The sequence below is a fragment of the Nannospalax galili genome, unplaced genomic scaffold, assembly GCF_000622305.1.
Source record: "Nannospalax galili isolate Female #2095 unplaced genomic scaffold, S.galili_v1.0 scaffold627, whole genome shotgun sequence".
In the NCBI taxonomy this organism is placed as follows: Eukaryota; Metazoa; Chordata; class Mammalia; order Rodentia; family Spalacidae; genus Nannospalax; species Nannospalax galili.
This window is the reverse complement of record NW_008355786.1, coordinates 387,353-408,651: the sequence shown is the minus strand read 5'-3', so window position 1 is coordinate 408,651 and position 21,299 is coordinate 387,353. Positions and strand designations below refer to the sequence as shown.

Here is a 21,299-nt window from a genome sequence, read left to right as displayed (position 1 = left end):
ACACAGAACTACTTACAAAAGTTATCAAGCTGCCTGACTCGCGGGGTCTCAGTACCTATACTATAATTTTGTCCTTAAACTTGACTTAAATTCACCTGCATTTAACTTCACAGATAGATTACTGGAAGCCTAGAATTACAGAGCTAGGTTAGTATGAGTGGAAGCTGCTCTGAATCTTGGGACAATCATATCCTCCATGGGAACACATACAAATTCACATACATCACACATCTATGGTATGCTCTTGTGCTGTTCTTTTTACCTGCTTGAGTGAACGAACTTGGATGAACTGAATGAGTCAGTTTCCTCCTGTGAGCCCTGCAGAACACAATGCTACCTTTCAGTTTGCTTGGTTAGAGGACATAAGTAAAATGTTCCTGGCTATATTATCATAGCAAACCTTCCTCAGAGCCAGGGAGTCCAGGTCTCTCCATAGAACAGGTTTACATGGGGGAAGCTGGACAGATATGCTGAGAGTACAGCCAAGAGGCATCAGGCATGCGGGGTATCTACCAGGGCAGCATGAAGAGCAAGCATTTCAGTGAAATGCAGGCTTGGGGAGCTGGCACAGACCTGTCCCCAGGAGTCTGTGGTAATTAATGCAGGTAAATGAGGTCATCAAGAGATGTGTGGGCAAGAGGGAAGGCAGCAAAACCAGCTAGATGTGTGAATGGCACCCACAGTACAGACAAGCTCTAAGAGTTAAACCCTCAACAATTTTTCCAAGCCAGGAGATCCCTACTACCCTGTATGCCAAGACTTCCTCCTGTCCAGTGCCACGGAATACCAGCTGCCAGACTGGGAGGGAGCATCGCTTAGCTCCCTTGGTGTCATCCACATACCACATGATTGAGGTGCCAGCTACAGCCTTATCTGATGGCCACACAAGGCTCTAGCATCACTTAGCTCCAGACAGTACTTGCTGGCCAAACTGTTGCTGCATAACTGAAAACACAACCTTGCTGTAGCCTTTCCAAGATGGGACCAAATTACATGACTTACAGTCTAGATGATGCTGAAGCCTCTAGCTCTCCTTGCTGAGTGGGCAGCAGCAAGGCCATCCCCCAGACAATAGTACAGTTTTGTGGATTGGCACTGCACCCTGGGAATGCTCTGGGACTACAGAACTACACATTCTCCAGAATGCTGCTATGGGAGCTGGTCTTTGCAACTTGCTGTCTTGTTTGGCTTGGAGGATTTACTGGTGGGTGACCACTAGTGTTTAGAAAGGTGTTTTCAGCTGATAGGACCAAAAGAGGCCAGCCATATACAAAGATGCCATTCTGATTTAGACTGCAGAGACCATGGTAGTTCGGGGGTGTTCTAGAAGCCTTTTTGCTAAGGCTGGTCAGAGGTGGGTAGATCCCTGTCTCATTTTTCCAGTGAGACAGACAGGCTCACTGGAAAAATGGGCTCCTAGCTGTGTGGAGCTGGGAGGTGCCTCAGTGCCCTCCTTCACAGATCCTCCCTCCCTGGCCTGTGTGTACCTGTTCTGGTGCCCTCCATCTTTGGAAGCCAGCGTCCCTCATCTCCACCCCGCCTTAGGCAGCTGACCTCACTCGCTACTCACGTTCATTCTTTACCACCAACTTTTGCAGAGTGGTCAGAAATCAACATTCTACCAATTCTCACTTCTGCCTCTTCTCCTGATGAAGGTACAGGCTTCTCAACTCCTGTTCTCTCTGAGTTTTGAGGATGACTCACAGTGATGCCACTCCAAAATGCCACACTGAGTTTAGCCAACCCACTGTTCTCCACCCACCCCGTGTGTTTCTTTGCTCTTACCCTGCATCAGTGTGGCAGATCTCAGCAGAAGCTCAAAAGTCCAAAGTCGAGTGTCAGAGTCTAATGGAAACTTCCTGGGTCTCAGTTTCCTCCATGGAAGTGAAAATGTTGATAAAGTCAACTTCAAAGCGTTCTTAGGAAGATGATAGCAGATTAACAGTGACAAGCTCTAGAGGAAATTAAATAGCACTAGCCTGTGTGCCTCTGTGTCTGTCTGTGCTCTGTGAAAACATCTCTGGTTCCAGGAGATAGCAGTGTATGCCTCCACCAAAAAAAGGGCCTCTGTGGTCAGATGTTCTTGGCGAACACTGCATGCATTTACTCCCTTCCCACCACTTTGAAAATTCCTGATGCATGCTCACATAGGAAGGGCTTGTAGTAAAAACACATCAAAGGGATAGACTCTGCTAAGGATGCCTGAACTCGTCTGGTCACAGTGCCATTTTCTCACACCACTTTTATAGCTCGCTAAGTTAGTGCTCAAAGTGTAGACCAGAGCTAGGGTAATGCCTGTTGTGATGTTAACACTGTTGAGGGTGTCTTTCTGGGAATGTGACACTAAGCACCAAGGGCTCTGCACACTCTATCCTCAAGGTGCTGCTGGCAGGTGAGGTTGGAAACCTGTCCCCAAGGGAGGCTCTGTATACACTATTTTCAAGGTGCTGGCAGGTGAGGTTTGAAACTTCTCTCCAAGTGAGGTTCTGCACAGACTGTCCTCTGGGTGCTGGCAGGTAAGGTTGGAAGCCTGCCCCAGAGGGAGGCTCTGATCACAGTATCTGCAGGGCCATGGGAAAATGGGCTCAGTGCTCCTTCGTGTGTGTTTCTGAGCTCCCAGGCAGTACCTTGAACAACTTCCTCCTATTCTTGGAAAACAGTAAATGTCTTCTTGGCCTGTAGCAGAAGGCAAAAAAGACTCCAGCATGGACCCTGCTCTTTTCTGCCTCCTTTAAGGCGAAGGACACTAAACAGGAGCAGAAAGCATGTTCCTTCCCTCTTTCCCACCTGGTGAGTTGCTTACAATGCATCTTTGATATAAACGGTCCTATAACAACCAGGATGTGAAACCAGGAACTACCCCGCCCCCAAGGCTGCCCCTGTTTCCACACAGGCTGTGCTCCACACAGCTCTGGTGCCTGTGGACTCAGGCTCTCCATCTCTAGGCATTCTACCAAAGATGGCTGGATCTGTGTATATAGTGAGAAGCCTAACTTCTCTGTCAGTTGCACAGTCCTAAGGATCGTATTACTAGAGGCTCCCATTTCCCCCAGCTCTCCCCTCTTCCAGTGTCTTCGGATGTATCATATGACTGCTCTTTCCTCCCCTTCCCTCATGAGCCCAGATGCAGGACCCAGACTCTTGTCCTTCATTTCCCACAAAGCTGCTTTGGTCCAGCACTCACTGGGAGACTGAGGTAGAGATGGGAAGGAAGGAAGGCTACAGATTAGCACAGAAATCGACAGTGTGGAAGGGAGCAACAGGCCCCTCTGGTGTTCTGGCTCTTCCCAGGTCACATGCTTTTCTTCAGGCAGCACCTGACCTGGCTAAGTTTCAGCCCCTCCCATCTTTCCTCCTCACCTCTCCCCACCTCCCCAGCATAGCCTTGAAAATGCATTTCTTTCCTTTTAAAGTTGTGTTTTGTTCTCTCTTTCCTCTCTCAACATTCATTTGCATATTCAGAAACTAATTAAGACCTGCAAAATCAATGATTCTTCACAGTGCTCCAAGGCCAACTTCTCCTCAGGAATTTTATTTTTAATTTTATTTTTGTGCTGTGTTCTAATCATGGGAAAAACCTGAAAATGAGTTTTCTTTTCTTTTTCTTTTCTTTTTCTTTTTTTTTTCTTTTTAACATAACTGCACTCATTGTGGGGCTTCTCATTAATATAAATTATATACCACCCATCCTAGACAGCAGAAATAAGTATCATCCTCTTTGGGTACCCAGAAATCTTCAAGGATATCAAAATCCTCCATCTCAAGTCTCTTATATAAACTGGCTTTATATTTTTCATCACTAGATGACTTATAATGCTTAATGCCATGTAAATGCCTTCTAAATAGTTGGCATTCCATATTGTTTAGGAACTGATAAGGGGACAGAGTCTGTACATGTTCATCATAGACATAATTTGTTTGTTTTTTTGTTGGTTTTTTTTTTTGAAACAGGGTCTCCCTGTAGCCACAGCTGGCCTGGAACTTGATGTGTAGATCAGGCTGGCCTCAATCTCACAGAGATCTGCAGTTTTCTGCCTCTAGAGAGCTGGGATTAAAAGATTGCACCACTGCATCTGGCTAATTTTTAAGAAATATTTTCAGCCTGAGCTTGATTGAATCCATGGTGAAATCCTGTAGACCCAGAGGGCTGATTCTTAATTTCTGTTTGTGCTTGTTTATTTTAAACACTAAGTTCTTCTTAGAGTACACAGGCTGTTGATGGAAGCCAGTACAACTGGGGTGACCATATGTCTTGGCATACATAAAACAGTCCATTTTAGATCCATTGCTGTCACCTGTTAGTCACCTACTAGTGCTACTCCCTTTTTCTATGATGCTTTGGCTCAATGACAAACTAAACAGAAGGGTCACACACACACTAGTTGAAGACTTGACAGCTCTGAGTCTTCCATTGCCAGACAGAGCCCAGGGATTTTCTCCTTCCCAAGCATATGTATGCCTCAACCCCACTAACAATTATTGAAGACCTAAAACAGCTTCCAGGAATCACTTTCACAACTGCTAGCAGTCAGCAGGCAAGAGATATCTAGAAGAACAATGGGAAAAGTATCAGGGAAGAGCAGGGGGTTTACACGACTTTTGGTTAGCATGTAGGGACTGTCCCCATCCATTGTCTGTGTGTGTATTTGTGTGTGTGTGTGTGTGTGTGTGTGTGTGTGTATCAGCTTCTGTATCTGCCTATTTATCTACCCATCCATCAGTCCATCCATCCATCATCTATGTCTGTCTTTCTATAACTTTGTTCTTACAGTCAGTATCCTCTTTATATCTATCTATCTATCTATCTATCTATCTATCTATCGTCTATCTATCGTCTATCTATCTATCTATCTATCTCATCTATCTATCTATCTATCTGTCTGTCTGTCTGTCTGTCTGTCTATCTATCTATCTACCTACCTACCTACTTACCTGGTCATTTGTCTATCATCTATCCATCTTGTATCATCTCAAGCTATATGACAGTTAATAGTTGTGAGAAATATAAGGAAGAACAATCTGAGAATGTTGGAGTTCCTCTTTCACACCAAGGACACTCAGGGTAAGTCACACAGCAAGTTTGAGGCTGAGTAAAGACTTGAACTTATGTCTCAACTCCCACTCCAGACCTTCTCCCTTGTCTTTTCTTCTCTGTCCACCCTGCCAATCTCATCCCATTCCCAAGGTGACAGAATTGTTTCTCTTTCTGGTGCTGATGGAGAATCAAGTCCCAGTTCTGTCCTTGCAAGAGAAGTGACTTGGGACACCTTTCTAAGTGGAGTGTCATCTGTTGAGTTAAGGTTGAATTGTGATAACATGTGTAAGACATTGGACACGCAATGAACAGCAACTATTTGTCATCCTTCCCATGAAGCTCTTCCCATCTGTAGCACATCTCAAGGGTCTTGAAGGCCTGCTCTTCCTTGGGCACTCGTTGGAAGAATGTACCTAAGTTATTCACTCATTTTCAGAGAAGAGCTAATGAACATGTGGTCACAACTGCAGGGCAAGTGGGTGGGAGAGATTTTTAATATCCATGGCAAGGAGACAGACTCTTGAGACTGCCAAGTTCCCTGGGATATCCCACATCCCTTTTCTGGGCATGAATGTCCTCCTCTGCAAAGCTAGGCATTGAACTTGATCTTAGAGGTCTCTACCAGCAAGAGCAGTGTGGTTTTTGCCTTTCCTCCCAGGCTTGTCCTTCTAGGCTATTTATAACAAGTTTCATTGCTCACTAGGAGAAAAGGAAGCAACCCTATTGGAAGAGCTTGGCATTGACTGAAATGCCCATTGAAGGGGTGAATGGGCTTCAAGGTCATACCCTTGCCTATTGGTGAAGATTAAGGAAGGATGCTTGTTTAAGAGGTAGAGAGCTTGATTGGCCCAGGCAGAGCAGCTGCATCCATGGTCTTACTTTACTGAGTGAACAGAGGCCTCAAATTCCAAATGTTCCATCCATGGCTTTGTCCACTGGGCTGTGTGACCTTGGACAATCACTTAGCTTCTCCCAGCCTCATCTACCTCATTTCTGAATCAAAATTGGCAAGAGAGATGAAAAGGGGTAAGAGGCTAGACAGTGCTCAGTCATGCAGGGGCTGGCTTTGGGGATGGTTCTAACAGTTGACTGCCTGTCAGTTAGGAAGCAGGTTCTGCCGCTTGAGAGACTGGAAAGAATGGGGGTATTCACCTTGTTTCAATTTTCTCCAGGGGCAATTTTGTCACTCTTCTACCCAGTTGGAGTACTGGGTAGTGCAAGTCTGGGGACAGCTGAGGGGCTGCTCTTGATATCTGGTGGGGACAAATTAGGGTTACTGAACAGATCACCTTGTTTCAATTTTCTCCAGGGGCAATTTTGTCACTCTTCTACCCAGTGGACTACTGGGTAGTGCAAGTCTGGGGACAGCTGAGGGGCTGCTCTTGGTATCTGGTGGGGACAAATTAGGGTTACTGAACAGTAAGCAAAACAGTCCCTTGTAGTGGCACCAAGACCAAGGCCTTTGGCCTTGGCATTTCAGTCAGAGCCAAGTGCATTGGATGGTGTGTGGATTTTCCAGCACCTGGCACAGTGGCAGCTCCTTAATAGGTATGGGTTGATCCGAGGCCACTGGGAAGCAGGAACTTTCTTGTTCGATGATGTCACTGGACGATCAACACCTAGGGATGGGATGGAAAATCATGGTCAAGATCCGAAAGGTGTGAGAGGCTAGACTGCTTGGCCATGCAGAGGCTCTCTTTGGGAATAGTTCTAGCAGTTGACGGCCTGGCAGCTGGGGAGCGAATGTCCTTGTACACCAGGAGTTCAAGTCCTAAGCTTTGTGGTAGTGATAGAAACCAGGAAAGGAGAGCCCTGTAAGATCCTGGTGCTGGTGGTGGTGTTGCCGAGACCACGCCTCTGCACTCCCCATGTCTCTTCAAAATGTTCTTTCAGATTTTCTACTCACACTGTGGTTCTAATAGGTAGCTCAAGAGCTGGAATTGCCAGTCCTCTCTGATTCTAAGCCTGGGATGGAAAGGTGGCATTGAGGGCATCATGCACTGAAAGCTGGATTGGGTCCCAGAAGAGGGCTCAAGGAGGAAAATACTGACTTTCATAAAATAGGTGTCCTGATCCCACTGTGATGTTACCTCCTAAGGGGGAGCTCTGTGGCCTCTCACTCAGCCTGTCCTCTGGGGACCCTCCACAGGGAGTCTTGACTAGCTGTGTCCTCTGCTGTGTCTTCAGTGGCATAGGCTCTGGGAACTAGGCCAGAATCTCCCGTTGAAACGACTCTTGGTACTTTACTTTGTCCCCTTTCCTATCCCATGGAGGCTCATCCCCAGCACACCCAGAAGGGACTGTAAAGAGTCATCACTCTATCCCCTGCCTACCCTCAGGCCTTTGCCTGGGGTCAGGGTCATCTCCATCCCCCATGCTGCTCTCAAGCCTGTGTAGGACCAGCACTGATTCATGCTTGTTGAATGACTATTTGAGAACACTCATACTCCTATCTTGACCCTACAGATCAAGGATGTCGTGGGTTATAATTCTTTGGGTCACTGTTTCTTCACGGAAGACGGGCCAGAGGAGCGCAACACTTTTGACCACTGCCTCGGCCTCCTTGTTAAGTCAGGGACTCTTCTCCCATCAGACCGGGACAGCAAGATGTGCAAAGTAATCACAGAGGACTCGTACCCAGGGTACATCCCCAAGCCCAGGCAGGACTGCAAGTAAGTGTCTGCATGGCACACCTGTGCTTGGGTTGGGAGGGTGAGGAGGTGAGTGCAGGGCCCCTGAGAAACATCAAGACTTTCACAGCTTGCTGGCACTTCACCTGGCACTTCTGAAAACGAGGGCTTATGGCTAGCTTCTCCCTCCTCCCTTCTCCATTCTCCCTTTTCCTTCCTTCCTCCCCTGTGAACCTCACCAGCAGGATTTTGTGTACAAAGCCTGTGCTTATCTGTGGCTCTATGCTACATAGCCTCCTTGTGGCCAGGAAGCAGCTAGCTCCCACAGTGGGCCCCTCAGTGTGTGCATGTTGGCCTGACCACACTAATCTCTTTCTAGCCATGAGAGAAACACAGAGATAGAAAGAGACACAGACAGGGACAGAGAGACACAGATAGAGACAGAGAGACAGAGACAAAGAGACAGAAATACAGAGAGACATAGAATGAGAGACACAGAGAGACAGAAACACAGACACAGAGAGAAACAAACTGAGAGACACAGAGATAGAAACAGAGACAGAGAGACACAGACAGATAGAACTTCCCATGCAGATGACTTTCTCCCTTGGAAATGGCTGTCTTCCTGGGTTCTTGGACTGCAGGAGGGCTTGGACTTATACTTCTGCTTCTGTAGAAATGCAAACTGTTTTTACCTTTTCCATTTCTAAACACTGCACAGGCTTTGATGCACTACCTTTTAGTGAGAAAATACAACTGCAAATGAATAAATCCCTGACCAGAGACTCTTTAGACCAATAACACTGCCTCACTTGGCCTGTCCACCACTCAACATAAAGCATGCTGGTTGTCCCCAAAAATGACCGTCTCTTTCCCCTTCTTGCAGTGCCGTGTCCACCTTCTGGATGGCGAATCCCAACAACAACCTCATCAACTGTGCAGCTGCGGGGTCAGAGGTGAGCAGAAATAACCAAAGTAGAGCCGTCAGAGGCTGCCCTGGAAACTCGTGTCCTGAGCTCAAGACCACCCATCTGTGCAGACTAGAGATGGGGAGGGGGTCTTATGCCTTGGTTTTAAATGACAGTTCTGTCACTTCATAGTACTCGGTGACCAGAGCTAATGAGTAGACTTTTTTGACCTTGTGGCTTAAGGGACTACAGTCCTTTGGGATAGGGAAAACCTAGCAGCAGGAGTGACTTTCTCTCATCCGAGGAGATCTGTCCAACAGAAAGAACAAGAAATAGGGTTAATCTATCACCCTCAAGTCCCTCCCCCTGTGACCCACTTGCTCCAATTAAGTTCCATCTCCTAAAAGTTTCACAACCTCCTAAAATAGTGCTACTATCTCTGGAGACCAAGCACTCAAGCACATGAGCCTGTGGGGGACATGTCACAGCCAACCATCCCAGAGTACTAAGCAACTTACATAGAATAACTCATTGTAGTATGAGTTATTTTACCTTAGCATGGTGCCTGGTACATCAGTGTTATAAACTGACACCATCTGATTCTGGCATCAAGGCTATGACCTGGATGTTGTTAGTACTCCAGCTAATTGGGGAGGAAACTAAAGCAGGAAGAGGTAGTGTGTCCAGAAGTACATGCAGCTGGGCAGTGGCAGCCAGGATACAAGCATCGCTTTCTACCTCCACAGCCTTGCTCTGACTCAGCGCTCTGCTGTTGGCATTGCCTGGGGCCTTGACCCTGACCCTGTCTGTTGCTCTTTCTGGACTTCAGCTTCCATATCTAGAGGGAAAGCTGGGAATTGTGCTCAGTGAGCCTGCTTGTTATACATCAGAGGAGTCTAACCTCATTAGAGACCCTTTAATTTAGACAGTGACCCATAGAACAGGACTAATGCTGTCAGGTGAACCCCACAAATGGCATTCACCTCAAGCTTTCCACTGTTTCATTCCAAGTACTGGACCACATGGGGATGTGTTTGGAGGGCTGTGGTAAGGACCTATTCAGGTTGGATACTGCATCCACTCCCACAGCCTGGACTACTAGGTCACCCTATCCAGGAGCTCACTGGCACTGACTGCTGTGGCTTTCTCCTGTGCTCTATCCCAACAGGAAACTGGATTTTGGTTCATTTTTCACCATGTGCCAACAGGCCCTTCTGTGGGAATGTATTCCCCAGGTTATTCCGAACACATTCCCCTGGGAAAATTCTATAACAACCGAGCACATTCCAACTATCGGGTAAGTCTAAATTGCATCTCCCTGTCAGCCTGTCCATTCCCCTGCCCTGGCCTACAGATTATTAGAGCAGGGAACAACTACAGTGTTAGTGCAGGTCTAGAGCAGCCTTCCAAAGCCCACAGGTCATTGACCATTCACCATGACTCACCTGTGAGGCCCTGCTTCACCATCCATAGCACCCACACAGCAGAAGGAGCAAGGTGCACCCGAACTCTAGTTTCCCCTCCTGTGGGCTGGTGGGATGGACACCTGACTGATGTTGTGATTCAACTGTGGGAATGTTGACTATGGAAAGTTAGGCTGGCCCATGAACTAAGAGAAGTCGGGGCATCGTTCCAAAGGAAGGTGGAGGTGGTGTTGCATCCTGGCCTTTCTCTCTTCTTGCCGGGAAGAGGGTAGTTTCGTCTAAGTCAGCAGGCTCCTTGACCACCTTTATTCATTCCTGCATCTTTCTCAAGCACCCATGTGGGTCCCACTCCAAGGTGTGGTCAAAAGAGGGCAGTACAAGGTGACTAGGACTTCAATCTGTCAAAGACCTTCCCACAGGGACAACAGTTAAGACCAGAGCTATGGGACATGGCAAGAGAGCTTGGGGAAAGGCTGAGATCAGAGGTGCCACTCTGTAGATCTACGTGGTCTTTAGGACACTTGGGTGGTACATAAATAGGCTGGTGTCTGGTCCAGTTCCTGATGGTCCAGACAAGGAAACTACAGCTCCCAGAGAGGAATGGATACATCCAGGGTGAAAGACATATTTCAGAGGTCTGGGGAGATGGCTCAGAGGTTATAGTACTTGCTGTACAGCATGAAGATGAGCATATGTCTGTAACCCCATTGCTGGGGAGTGGGGCGGCAGAGACAGGCAGATCCCCAAAGGCTCACTGGCCATATAGTCTAGCTCCAGGTTCAGTGAGAGACTCTGTATCAAAATAACAATGATAATAATAATGTGAAATGATAGAGGAAGTCACCCATCATGGATTCCTAACCTCTACATGCAGAGAGAAAGAGAGGAAGAGGGAGAGGGAGAGGGAGAGGGAGAGGGAGAGGGAGAGAGAGAGAGAGAGAGAATTTCCAAATGCTTAACCAGGGAGAAGACTGAAAATGATATGCAGACTCAGTAGACCTTTCCAAAACCTGGGTATGAGGAATAGGGCCGGTGAGGAAGACAGGGAAGTGAGGAGCAGAGAGAGGAGACTCCTGCAGTATCATATCCCAGAGAATAAACAGGGGAACAATTTCAGGGACAATGGCCAAAGCGTGGAGGGAAGTTTGTGGATGAAGGAGCTGCTAATGGGGCACTCTGAGGCCACCATGGGTGTCATGGCTGTCCCCATGCAAAGGCAGGTGCTGAGACCATATCCATGATGTGTACAGGAGAGAGAATGCATTGGCCTCTTGTTAGGATATGCCCTTCCCTAGACCCTCAAGAAGACTTCCCACTAGCTGAGACCATATCCATGATGTGTACAGGAGAGAGAATGCATTGGCCTCTTGTTAGGACATGCCCTTCCCTAGACCCTCAAGAAGACTTCCCACTAGCAAGGAATGGCCCATAGGATCCGTGGCATGGGAGGATGGAAAGGGGAGGAATGGACAGCAGCCTCCATTCCCACCTACTTCATGTCTGAAAAGTAGTCTGCTCTGGCACCAAACAAAGAAACCAGGCTCAGGGCTGGGGCTGTAGATCAGTTGGTAGAGTGTTTTTCTGGCATGCTTAAAGCCCTGAGTTTGATCTGCAGCACCCCATACAAACTAGGCATGATGATATATACCTATAATTCTAGTTCTCTAGAGGCTGAGGCAGTAGAATCATAAGTTCAAGGTCATTCTTGGCTACATAGCAAGTTCAAGGCCAGCCTGGGCTACATGAGACCTTATCTCAAAAAAAATACTTTATTAAAAAAAAAAAAGAAAGCCAGCTTTCTCTTCAAGTCAAGCAGGAGCTTGGATAGGAAGTCTCTGACAAGTTTGGCATTCCTTTTCAATGTCTGTGACACATTTCCCAAGAGTGTGCACTCATAGTCCTTGATTTGGGGGGTCTAGAATAACAGCTATCTAATGTGGCATGCATTCTGTGCATAGACTTGGCTATGTGACTTCAGGTTAGACACTCTAAGACCCCAGTTACCTCATACATTTCCAAAAGGACAGATTTGACTAGAGTGGTGTGGAATGAAGCAGGCTCTTCCCTTACTCACTGTGGACCCTATTTCCATGGACATAGCCTGCAAATCATGCCAGGTTTACTGGTACATTCAAAAGCATGTGCCCAGACTGGTGTGAGAAGATGGCTATAGGCAGCACTAGCAGCTAACATGACCCTGGATGTCCCCTCTCCTCAGGCTGGCATGATAATAGACAATGGAGTCAAGACCACCGAGGCCTCAGCCAAGGACAAGCGGCCCTTCCTCTCCATTATCTCGGCCAGGTATTGACCCCTGGGGAGACGTGGTCCATGGGCCCTCTCAGATGACTTTCGCTCCTCTGCGTCATTCATGTGCTCCTTTACCAAGATGCTATCATGTCTTTTTAACTGGGCATTGAGCCACTTACTGAGGTATGGTACTGTGGCAGAAGTCTAGGCAAAGTCTGAGTTAAAGTCCATGCTTCAGTAGCCAAAGGAAGACCAAAATTCCTCAGTTTCCAGATCCCTCAGCAAAGCCAGTGTGGGTAAGTAAGGAAAGGTTAGAGCCCTTGGCAGGCTGAGCTGGGATATGAAGATCATGAGGAAGGAAGTGTTCACTGCCACTTTAATGATAAGACACATGCCAGCCAGACTGATAAGTCAAGCCAGAGCTCTCCTGAAGGCCAGAAGTTGCTTTTAAAAAGGTGTTGTCAATGAAGGTGTATGCCTTTAATTCCAGCACTTGGGAGGCAGAAGCAGGCAGATTTCTGAGTTTCAGGTCGCCTAGAGCTATATAATGAAGCTCTGTTTCTTAAAAAAAAAAGGTCAAAACTTCAAGGTGTCATTAGCAAAATTGAAACCCCTTCTAAAGGGACTAAATGGCTTGGTCTCCATCAAAAGTGGGTGACTTTAACATCATCATGTCCACAGGAGACTGTAAGGACCCAATGTCAAAGGGCATGCCAGTTCAGTCCTCCATTTTGTAGGTAAGAGGTGTCCAGGAAAGGCGTGAGTTCAAGATTAGTGGGAGAGCCTAATGTCTCCAGATTCTCCCTCTAGGCAACCTGAATGCTAGCTCTCTGAGCTTTCTGATTTGATTCCACTTGGTTCAAATCACACATCTCCTGCCATGGTTGGATCCTAAAGGTATAGTCAGCCTCCTGCATCTGGGAAGAGCTCCGAGAGTTCACACCATGCAGATAGGTGTCTGTTGAATTAAGGATGTCTGGGGTCTTGTGAGTGGAGAGAAGCTCACCGAGCCCAGAATGAACAGCACCTGTGCCCTCCCATGCTCCAGGTACAGCCCTCACCAGGACGCTGACCCACTGAAGCCTCGGGAGCCCGCCATCATCCGCCACTTCACCGCTTACAAGAACCAAGACCATGGGGCCTGGCTACGAGGTGGAGATGTGTGGCTGGACAGCTGCCGGTGAGTTGGGAAAGGTGGGTGGGACTGCTACAATGAAGGCCTGATGCTCCTCCCCCCAGAGAAGCAAGGCAGAGAGGATTCTAAGCATGTTGACCGTTGGCTTTCTGCTTTCCCAGACAGGCAGGGGGGCATAGGGTAGCAGTGGACACTGGCTGGTGGGGGTGGGAGAACCCCACAGCCTAAAAGCAGCATTTCAGCATCACCCACAGTGCTGGTGCTGTGGGCCACTCACAGGGCTTCTCTCTCTCATGGTCACTTGGCTGGCAGGAAGGGAAGAGTAAAGAAGTCAGCAGTACTAGACACCCACTCAACATCAAAGTTTTGGTTACATTTCTTTCTTGCTGTGTTTCTCAAGGACACAAATTCCTAGCTCCACTTTGAGATGGTAAACTGGGGTTCAGTTATTGAGTGTCTCACGGCTAGGGAGTGGTTGAACAGAAGCTTGATGTGCCAGGCTGCTAGACTCCAAGCCCAATTAAAAGGGCCAAGAACACCAAGTTCTGATGTGAGGTCCCCAGAAGTCTGATGGCAGGTGTGAGGCAACAAGGAAAACTATGAAACCCCCTGCCAATGGGTGTGTATCTTTTAACCTTCCACCAGACACACTCCAAGGAAGCCCAGAGTCTGACTGGTATCAGGGTTGTGGTCCCACAAGTGGACAGAGCTGGCATGGTCAAGAGCTGACAAAAGATGGGGGTCTCTTCCAGGACTTTGGGTATTTGGCCAAATACAGCTGTTCTGGGGGACCTGTCTAGAACCCCTGGATCCAAGTAAGGATGGTACGGTACTTCTGGAGGTGGGAAGCAGAAAGCAAGCTAGAATACCACTGCACTAGGCCAGATGGGAAAGGATCATAGAGAAAGAGAATGGCTAAATACAAGCCTTCAGCATAGGTGTAGGTTAGTCACTGTTTTTAGACATGTTGAAGTAGAGATACTTGTGAAATAATTCAGTGGAGATGCCCCAAATCTTTCAAAAAGTAGACAGGATGAGTGGCTGATTTTAGAGTCACCAATGGATGGGTGGAGAGGGAAGCTGAGAGACTGTGTGGTCCCAGGGTCGTAGTGGAGCAGGAAGGGACCATGGCAAAGCAGGGGAGACAGCAGTAATGAGGAAAAGCTGGAGATGGGGCTAGAAAAGAACTAGAGAGCCTGAAACCCTAGCTGAACCTTGATTGGTTGATTTGAATGGATGGCCGGGGGGTGGGGGATATTGCACGAGTGTGCTTTCTGAAAGGGAGCTGAGTGTGGGGTGTGTCGGGAACTAAAGAGTTTCTTGACAACAGGATCAGCCCACTGTGGCTGATACAGAGGGAGCAGGGCCTGACTTGAGCCTTCACTGACAGGGAAAGACTTGGGCTTGAGCTTATAGGGGACACTGGAGATTTAAGAAGCAGAAAATGGTGGGTGAGACTTGCAGCTCAAGAGATGAGCCCCTTGGAGTGTACAGAACAGGTAACAGAGCAGAGGGACAGAAGAAATGAAGGCAGCATAGACCCAAGTCTGGCTCTGTGCAGTCCTTCATGAGGCAGGAGTAGCCACCTCGAGAAAACTGCTCATACCACCCCTTAAAAGGGCAGAGTTACAAGGGTCACTCTCACGATGGGTACATGCTGCCATTGCAAAACTCCTTTTTGCTCTTGCCAGGGATGGCACCTGTCTGACTCCTGGGAAACTTGGAAATTTGCTATCTGAACTTGTTACTGTGGCTGAAATTGTAGTGAGGATGGCAAATTAGAATAAATAGTGCCCACATAGCCCACCTTCAGCTGGTACCATTCGGAAGTCTGGGAAGACCTTCCCAGTTCTGATCAACCCCACAGGCTGGCAAGAGAGGTTTGTGGAGTCCAGCCCTCATGAGGTTGATGCAATGTCCTCCCAAATCCCAAGAGCCACAGAGTTACTGAGACAGTGTGGGAGAGGACCGGAATACCCATTTTCTGTGTGGAATGGAGAGTTATAATTGCTTCAGCAAAGACTCCTCCCACAATGTCCACAGTTTGACTCCAGGGACAGAGAAGGGCCCTTCCTTCCACAGTCTCACTAACTATGGAGCGAGAGTATGCTCTGACTATCTGTTCTTATCTCCAGGTTTGCTGACAATGGCATTGGCCTGACCTTAGCCAGGTAAGAGCACCTGTCATTGTGCTTGGCCTTCTGTGGGAGCTTGTCTCTGGACAGTTCATGCCCAACATCTCCTCTCTACAGTGGTGGAACCTTTCCCTATGATGATGGCTCCAAGCAGGAGATAAAGAACAGCTTGTTTGTTGGTGAGAGCGGCAATGTGGGCACAGAAATGATGGACAACAGGATCTGGGGCCCAGGCGGCTTGGACCACAGTGGAAGGACACTCCCTATAGGCCAGTAGGTTTGCAACAGTGGGAATTGCCCCCTTTTGTGTGACAACCTGAGTGACATCCATGAAAGGAAAGAAGTTAGTGGGTGACTTCTATATGTTGACTATAGATTTTTTTTCATTCTATCAATTTGTGAAATGAATTGGTTGAGACCCACAATGAGGATGAAATTTGTAATGGAGAGAGAGAAGTAAAAACATAGTATAGACACACCAACAGGTACACAGCCATCAAATGTATAATATGGTTCTAGTCTATGCTCGGAGGAACAGGGTATCCAGGATGAGTCCCTATCTTCTCTAACTGCAGCTTACTTGGAGTTTTTCATTCACTTCTGAGTGACAGTCAGGCCAAAGCACACTTAAGCATGATAACTAAAGGTGATCAAACTCAGAGTCACACCTCACAAAGACTGGAATCTTACGCCAGGAGACAGAGCATCCTTGTGGGGGCATAGGGTACACATCTCAGGGCTGCATTGTGTACAAGAGACAAGGCTTATTCTACTCAGGCCCTACAGATTAGAATTGTTTAAGTCATCTCTTCAGGGAAATATGGTTCCTGCTTCTAGAGTCAGTGCACAAAGCATTCAAACTGAAAATTTCAACCTTCCTCAGGAACCACACATAACTACGGGAAGTCTAGTGGAAGACTAGGGACAGCTGGGGACAGCCTCTCCCTGGGGACAGATCCCTTATATGCTTCCTTTTCCTCCTTTATGCCCTTTCTTTTTAAAATGTTCCCTGTGGAAGAGAAGGGAAGGGCCCAAGCCAGAGGCAGAACCATTGGTGTAAGCAAACATGTTCGGGATAGAGAATGACAAGCCTGGATTTGTGGTCAGACCCAAGAAAGGCACCAAGAAGCCCAGCCAATTGCTCATGGGCCTTCCCTTCCCCTTCCCTGCCCAGGAATCTGGGAGAAGTTCCCCCGAGCCTCCTTCTGTCTGCCAGGCCAGGGCAAAGCTTCTATGTTAGTGCCCTTCCCTTGTCCCTCGGTGTCTACAAGCTGCCACGTCTTCCCACTTCCTTCCTGCTGCCTCCCAGGTTGTCAGGCGTCACTGGGCTTGCTTTTCTAGCAAAGGCTGCCTTTACCTTTGGCAATGCTCAAAAAGTTGAATTATGATTATTTTGACTACTGTACATTCTATGTATTTGTTTCTCTGTGCTTCCCAAAGCCAGCATGGTGCCTGTCAATTGGCTTACTCACAGAGGAAACTCATCTGATCAAGTTACTGTAACAACAAAAACTAGGGTGATAATGACTAACAGTGTTCCCCTCCCCAAAGACAGAATGTTGGCATTCTCTGTGAGTATTTACAGTATTTGCCCAATGACTCGACACATGATGGGAAGATTAGAGAAACTGTCTCAATAGAGGGCCCCAAGCCAGCAACTAGATAGATAGCTGTTTACCATCCATCCAACTATAACATCTATTCACCCATCCACCCACCATCTCTCATCTATCCATCTATTCACCATCCATCTGCCCATCTACCCATTATCTAGCATCCATTTATCCATCATCCAGCATCCACCTACTCATCAGTCCACTCCAATCTATCCATGCATTCATCCACCCTCCATCCATCTACCAATCATCCATCTAACCAATACATTCACCCATCAGCCATCAGCCATCTATACAGACATTCAGCCAACAATCATTCCTTTGTTGACACTGTACCCACATATGCCTTCCCAATGAGGTAACTGAGTTATTAACAATTTTCAGTAGAAGTAATTGCTGGAGATGGGGATCTGGAATGGCTTTACCCAGAAAACCTCTTATCATCCAACTCTGAAGAAATAAATATGGCATTCACCTGACATCTGACTTCCTTAAATCCACAGAAATTTTCCAATTAGAGGAATTCAGTTCTACGATGGCCCTATCAACATCCAGAACTGCACCTTCCGCAAGTTCGCAGCCCTGGAGGGTCGGCACACCAGTGCCCTGGCCTTCCGCCTAAACAATGCCTGGCAAAGCTGCCCCCACAACAATGTGACCAGCATTGCCTTTGAGGACGTACCGGTGAGTGAAGCACCAGGCCAGGCTCCTGGCATAACCAGGCTTTGAACGATGACTCACAAGTCCCCCAGAGCTTGGAGATTGAGTCGTTGCCACCACCACAGGGTGGAACAGCCTCCTCCAAGTAGGCTTCACTGTGTTGCAGTTTGCTCTGGGTCCAAACTGGAAAAGTACAAGCCTAGGTCGCCCCACAGGTCAAGTCTGGGTTAAGGCCTGCTGGCCCTCACCCCATGCCTCGGTGGGAAACCTCACAATGAACTCAGAGTTGAGGCTGATCTCCAAGGCCTTGACATACTGGATGTTGTGACAGGGCCACCTGAGTTGGCACAAATCATCTCACAATCCCAGCAGTGTTCAAAGAAATTCTCCAGAAGATGTTCTGTTTAATCTCCTCCTGAGGGTAGAATGTAAACAGGGGCCTCCTGGCTGTAGACAGAGGTGGGGAAAGAGGAGCTGAGGGTCAGGAGGGCAGGCCAGGGTTGTCTGTGAGACCTGCTACTGTCACTGTCTATGGGCTGGGTCTCCCAAGCCTTTCCCTCCTTGGGCTCCTCCTTGTCCTCCTCCTCTTCCTTCTTGTCCTCCTCCTCCTCTTCATCCTCATCTTCCTCCTTGTCCTCCCCCTCCTTCTCCTCCTCTTCTTCCTCCTTCTCCTCTTCCTCCTCTTCCTCTTTCTGCTGGCTGCCCTTTGCCTGTCTGCACAGTCACTGTCAGGTTGAATGACAAGATGTGAAACTTAAGTTACTTAATTTCTTCACTCAAACCACCGAGGGCCTGAAGTAGGTCAGTCACAGAAATCTCCAAGGGCTTGTGCTGCAAGGCTGCCTTCCTTCCCCTCACACACATATCCCCCCTACACACCACATGTATATACTTTTTCATACAAACACTCACCTCCCCCCGCAGCTCCCATCTCATTTGCCCAAACACTCACACTCATTCCTAAACTTCTCTTCTCTTCTCTGTGCCTGTGTTATACCAGTCTCCAAGGCTACCCACAGTAGCCAAACCTATGGTGAGCAGAGGCCAAAACTGTACACTGGCCCTTGGAGTTGAGGCATGGTGCCCCTCTGACTGCCTTTCTGGCTCCTTTGGAGAGGTCAGACTGGTTAGCACTCAGTCTGGCTGCTTTGGAATGTCAGCGGAAATTGGAAACTTCGCCCTGGTCGGATGACGGCTGCACTTTCCCTTTACCTTCTGGCTCAGTGTAATTTTCCTGGGCTCTGTTCAGATTACTTCCAGAGTATTCTTCGGAGAGCCCGGGCCCTGGTTCAACCAACTGGACATGGATGGGGATAAGACATCTGTGTTCCATGATGTGGATGGCTCTGTATCTGAGTACCCTGGCTCCTACCTCACCAAGGATGACAACTGGCTGGTTCGACACCCGGACTGCATCAATGTCCCTGACTGGAGAGGGACCATCTGCAGTGGGCGCTATGCACAGGTGAGAAACTACCCTGAGTCAGTCACTTGCTAGCTCACTCAATTCTATGGCAAGGACTCAGTGAGAGCCTGCTGACTGTCCAGCTATGCACTGGGCCAGAAAGAGATGTAGAATTTCCTTCCCCTCTTTCTGTGCCTCTAAACCACATCCAAGAGGATATTCACAAAGTCAAAACACTTTATAGCAGAATACTCCAAGTCAGGTTCCAGAAGTCACTAACCGTTGGCCTTCAACTTGTTAACTTATACTCTTGGCGCCTCAACTTTGTTATCTGTGAACTCAGGATAATAGTTTAACTTCCTGGGGCTGGAGAGATGGCTCAGTGGATAAGAACACTGGCTGTTCTTGCAGAAGACCCGGGCTTGAATCCCAGCACCCACATGGCAGCTAACAACTGTCCATAACTACAGTTCCAGGGGATCCAACAGTCTCTCTGTCCTCCGAGGGCATTGCATGACACGAATGCACTTACCTACATGCAGGCAATACACACATATACATAAAATAAGAATAATAAAATATAAAAAATAACTTCCTGGATATTTTAGTAGCTTCTGATGACATAAATAAACGCCTTTCTTCTGTCCCTTCTTTGTAATAGGAATGTAAACACAAGCCATAACTTTTCTAGTAGTCTTGTTAAAAAGTGAAAAGAAATAAGACAAATTAGTTCAATGATATTTTATTAATATATATGTAATATACATAATATTCAAAATACTATTCTTTTGGGGGCTGGAGAGATAGCTCAATGGTTCAGAGCACTGGCTACTCTTGCAGAGGACCCAGGTTTGAGTCTCAGCCGCTACTCCAGTTCCAGGGGAATCTGATTCTCTCTTCTGACCACAGGCATTGTACATGGGTGCACTTACATACATGCAGGTAATAATACTCAGACATACAAAATTTTAAAGTAAATAAAAAATATTTTAAAAAGGCAAAAAAATATACTATCCTTTCAAGTGGTAGTCAATACAGAAATTATTAATGAACCCAGGTGTTGTGGAGCATACCTTTAATCCCAGTGCTTAGAAGGCAGAGATCTGTGAGATTGAGGCCAGCCTGGTTTACATAGTGAGTTCTAGGCCAACCGGGGTTACAAAGTGAGACTCTGTCTCAACCTCCTCCCCAAAAGAGAGAGAAATTAATGAAATTTTTTTTCTGTTCAGAGATGTCAAACTTGAGCATATATTTTATATTTCTAGCCTACTTCTTTTGAAATGTCAGTTCACAACAAAGTGCCATACCTACCAAAATAATCAAATTGGTTTAATAGGAAAAATATTTTTCACTACTTTTGTTTTGAAATTTAAATTAGTTGTAATAACATTTTAAGAGGGCTGGAGAGATGGCTCAGCAGTTAAGAGCACTGACTGCTCTTACAGATGACCCAGGTTCGATTCCTAGCACCCATGTGGTGGCTATGAATCTTCCTTAACTACAGTTCCAGGGGAATCCAATGCCCTCGTCTGACCTCCGTGGCACTGCATGACATGGGTACACTCACATACATTCAGGCAACACACTCATACACATAAAATAAAAATAATAAAATGTTAAAAAAAAAAAAGAAATAGCATTTTAAAACTGGTTCCTGAACCACCCTGTCCTTATGTCCAGGACTCAGTGTCCACCACAGGAAACAGTGCTAGACAATGACTGGAGTGGACAAACTTGAAGAATTAGTCATGACCTTGTGATTGTTACTACCATTATTTGGATGGATGATGGATGAATGAGTGAAGGGTCACATACATTCAGGCAACACACTCATACACATAAAATAAAAATAATAAAATGTTAAAAAAAAAAAAGAAATAGCATTTTAAAACTGGTTCCTGAACCACCCTGTCCTTATGTCCAGGACTCAGTGTCCACCACAGGAAACAGTGCTAGACAATGACTGGAGTGGACAAACTTGAAGAATTAGTCATGACCTTATGATTGTTACTACCATTATTTGGATGGATGATGGATGAATGAGTGAAGGAAGAGAGCCCGAGAAAACAGTCAGATTAGGAGGGAAGCATGGGGGGCCAGA

The 21,299-nt window shown here is 47.1% G+C and overlaps 1 protein-coding gene across 1 annotated transcript in view; it reads left to right on the top strand.

Annotated features, from left to right (window-relative positions):
* Window positions 1–21,299, top strand: part of Cemip (cell migration inducing hyaluronidase 1) — a gene marked incomplete in the record, with an annotated part of 167,393 nt that overhangs the window by 128,536 nt on the left and 17,558 nt on the right. Inside the window, 9 exon segments of the mRNA XM_008853400.3 lie at window positions 7,502–7,707; window positions 8,552–8,621; window positions 9,742–9,870; window positions 12,216–12,301; window positions 13,296–13,427; window positions 15,518–15,553; window positions 15,635–15,790; window positions 17,637–17,817; window positions 19,043–19,258. Of these exon segments, the coding sequence (XP_008851622.1) occupies window positions 7,502–7,707; window positions 8,552–8,621; window positions 9,742–9,870; window positions 12,216–12,301; window positions 13,296–13,427; window positions 15,518–15,553; window positions 15,635–15,790; window positions 17,637–17,817; window positions 19,043–19,258 (1,212 nt within the window).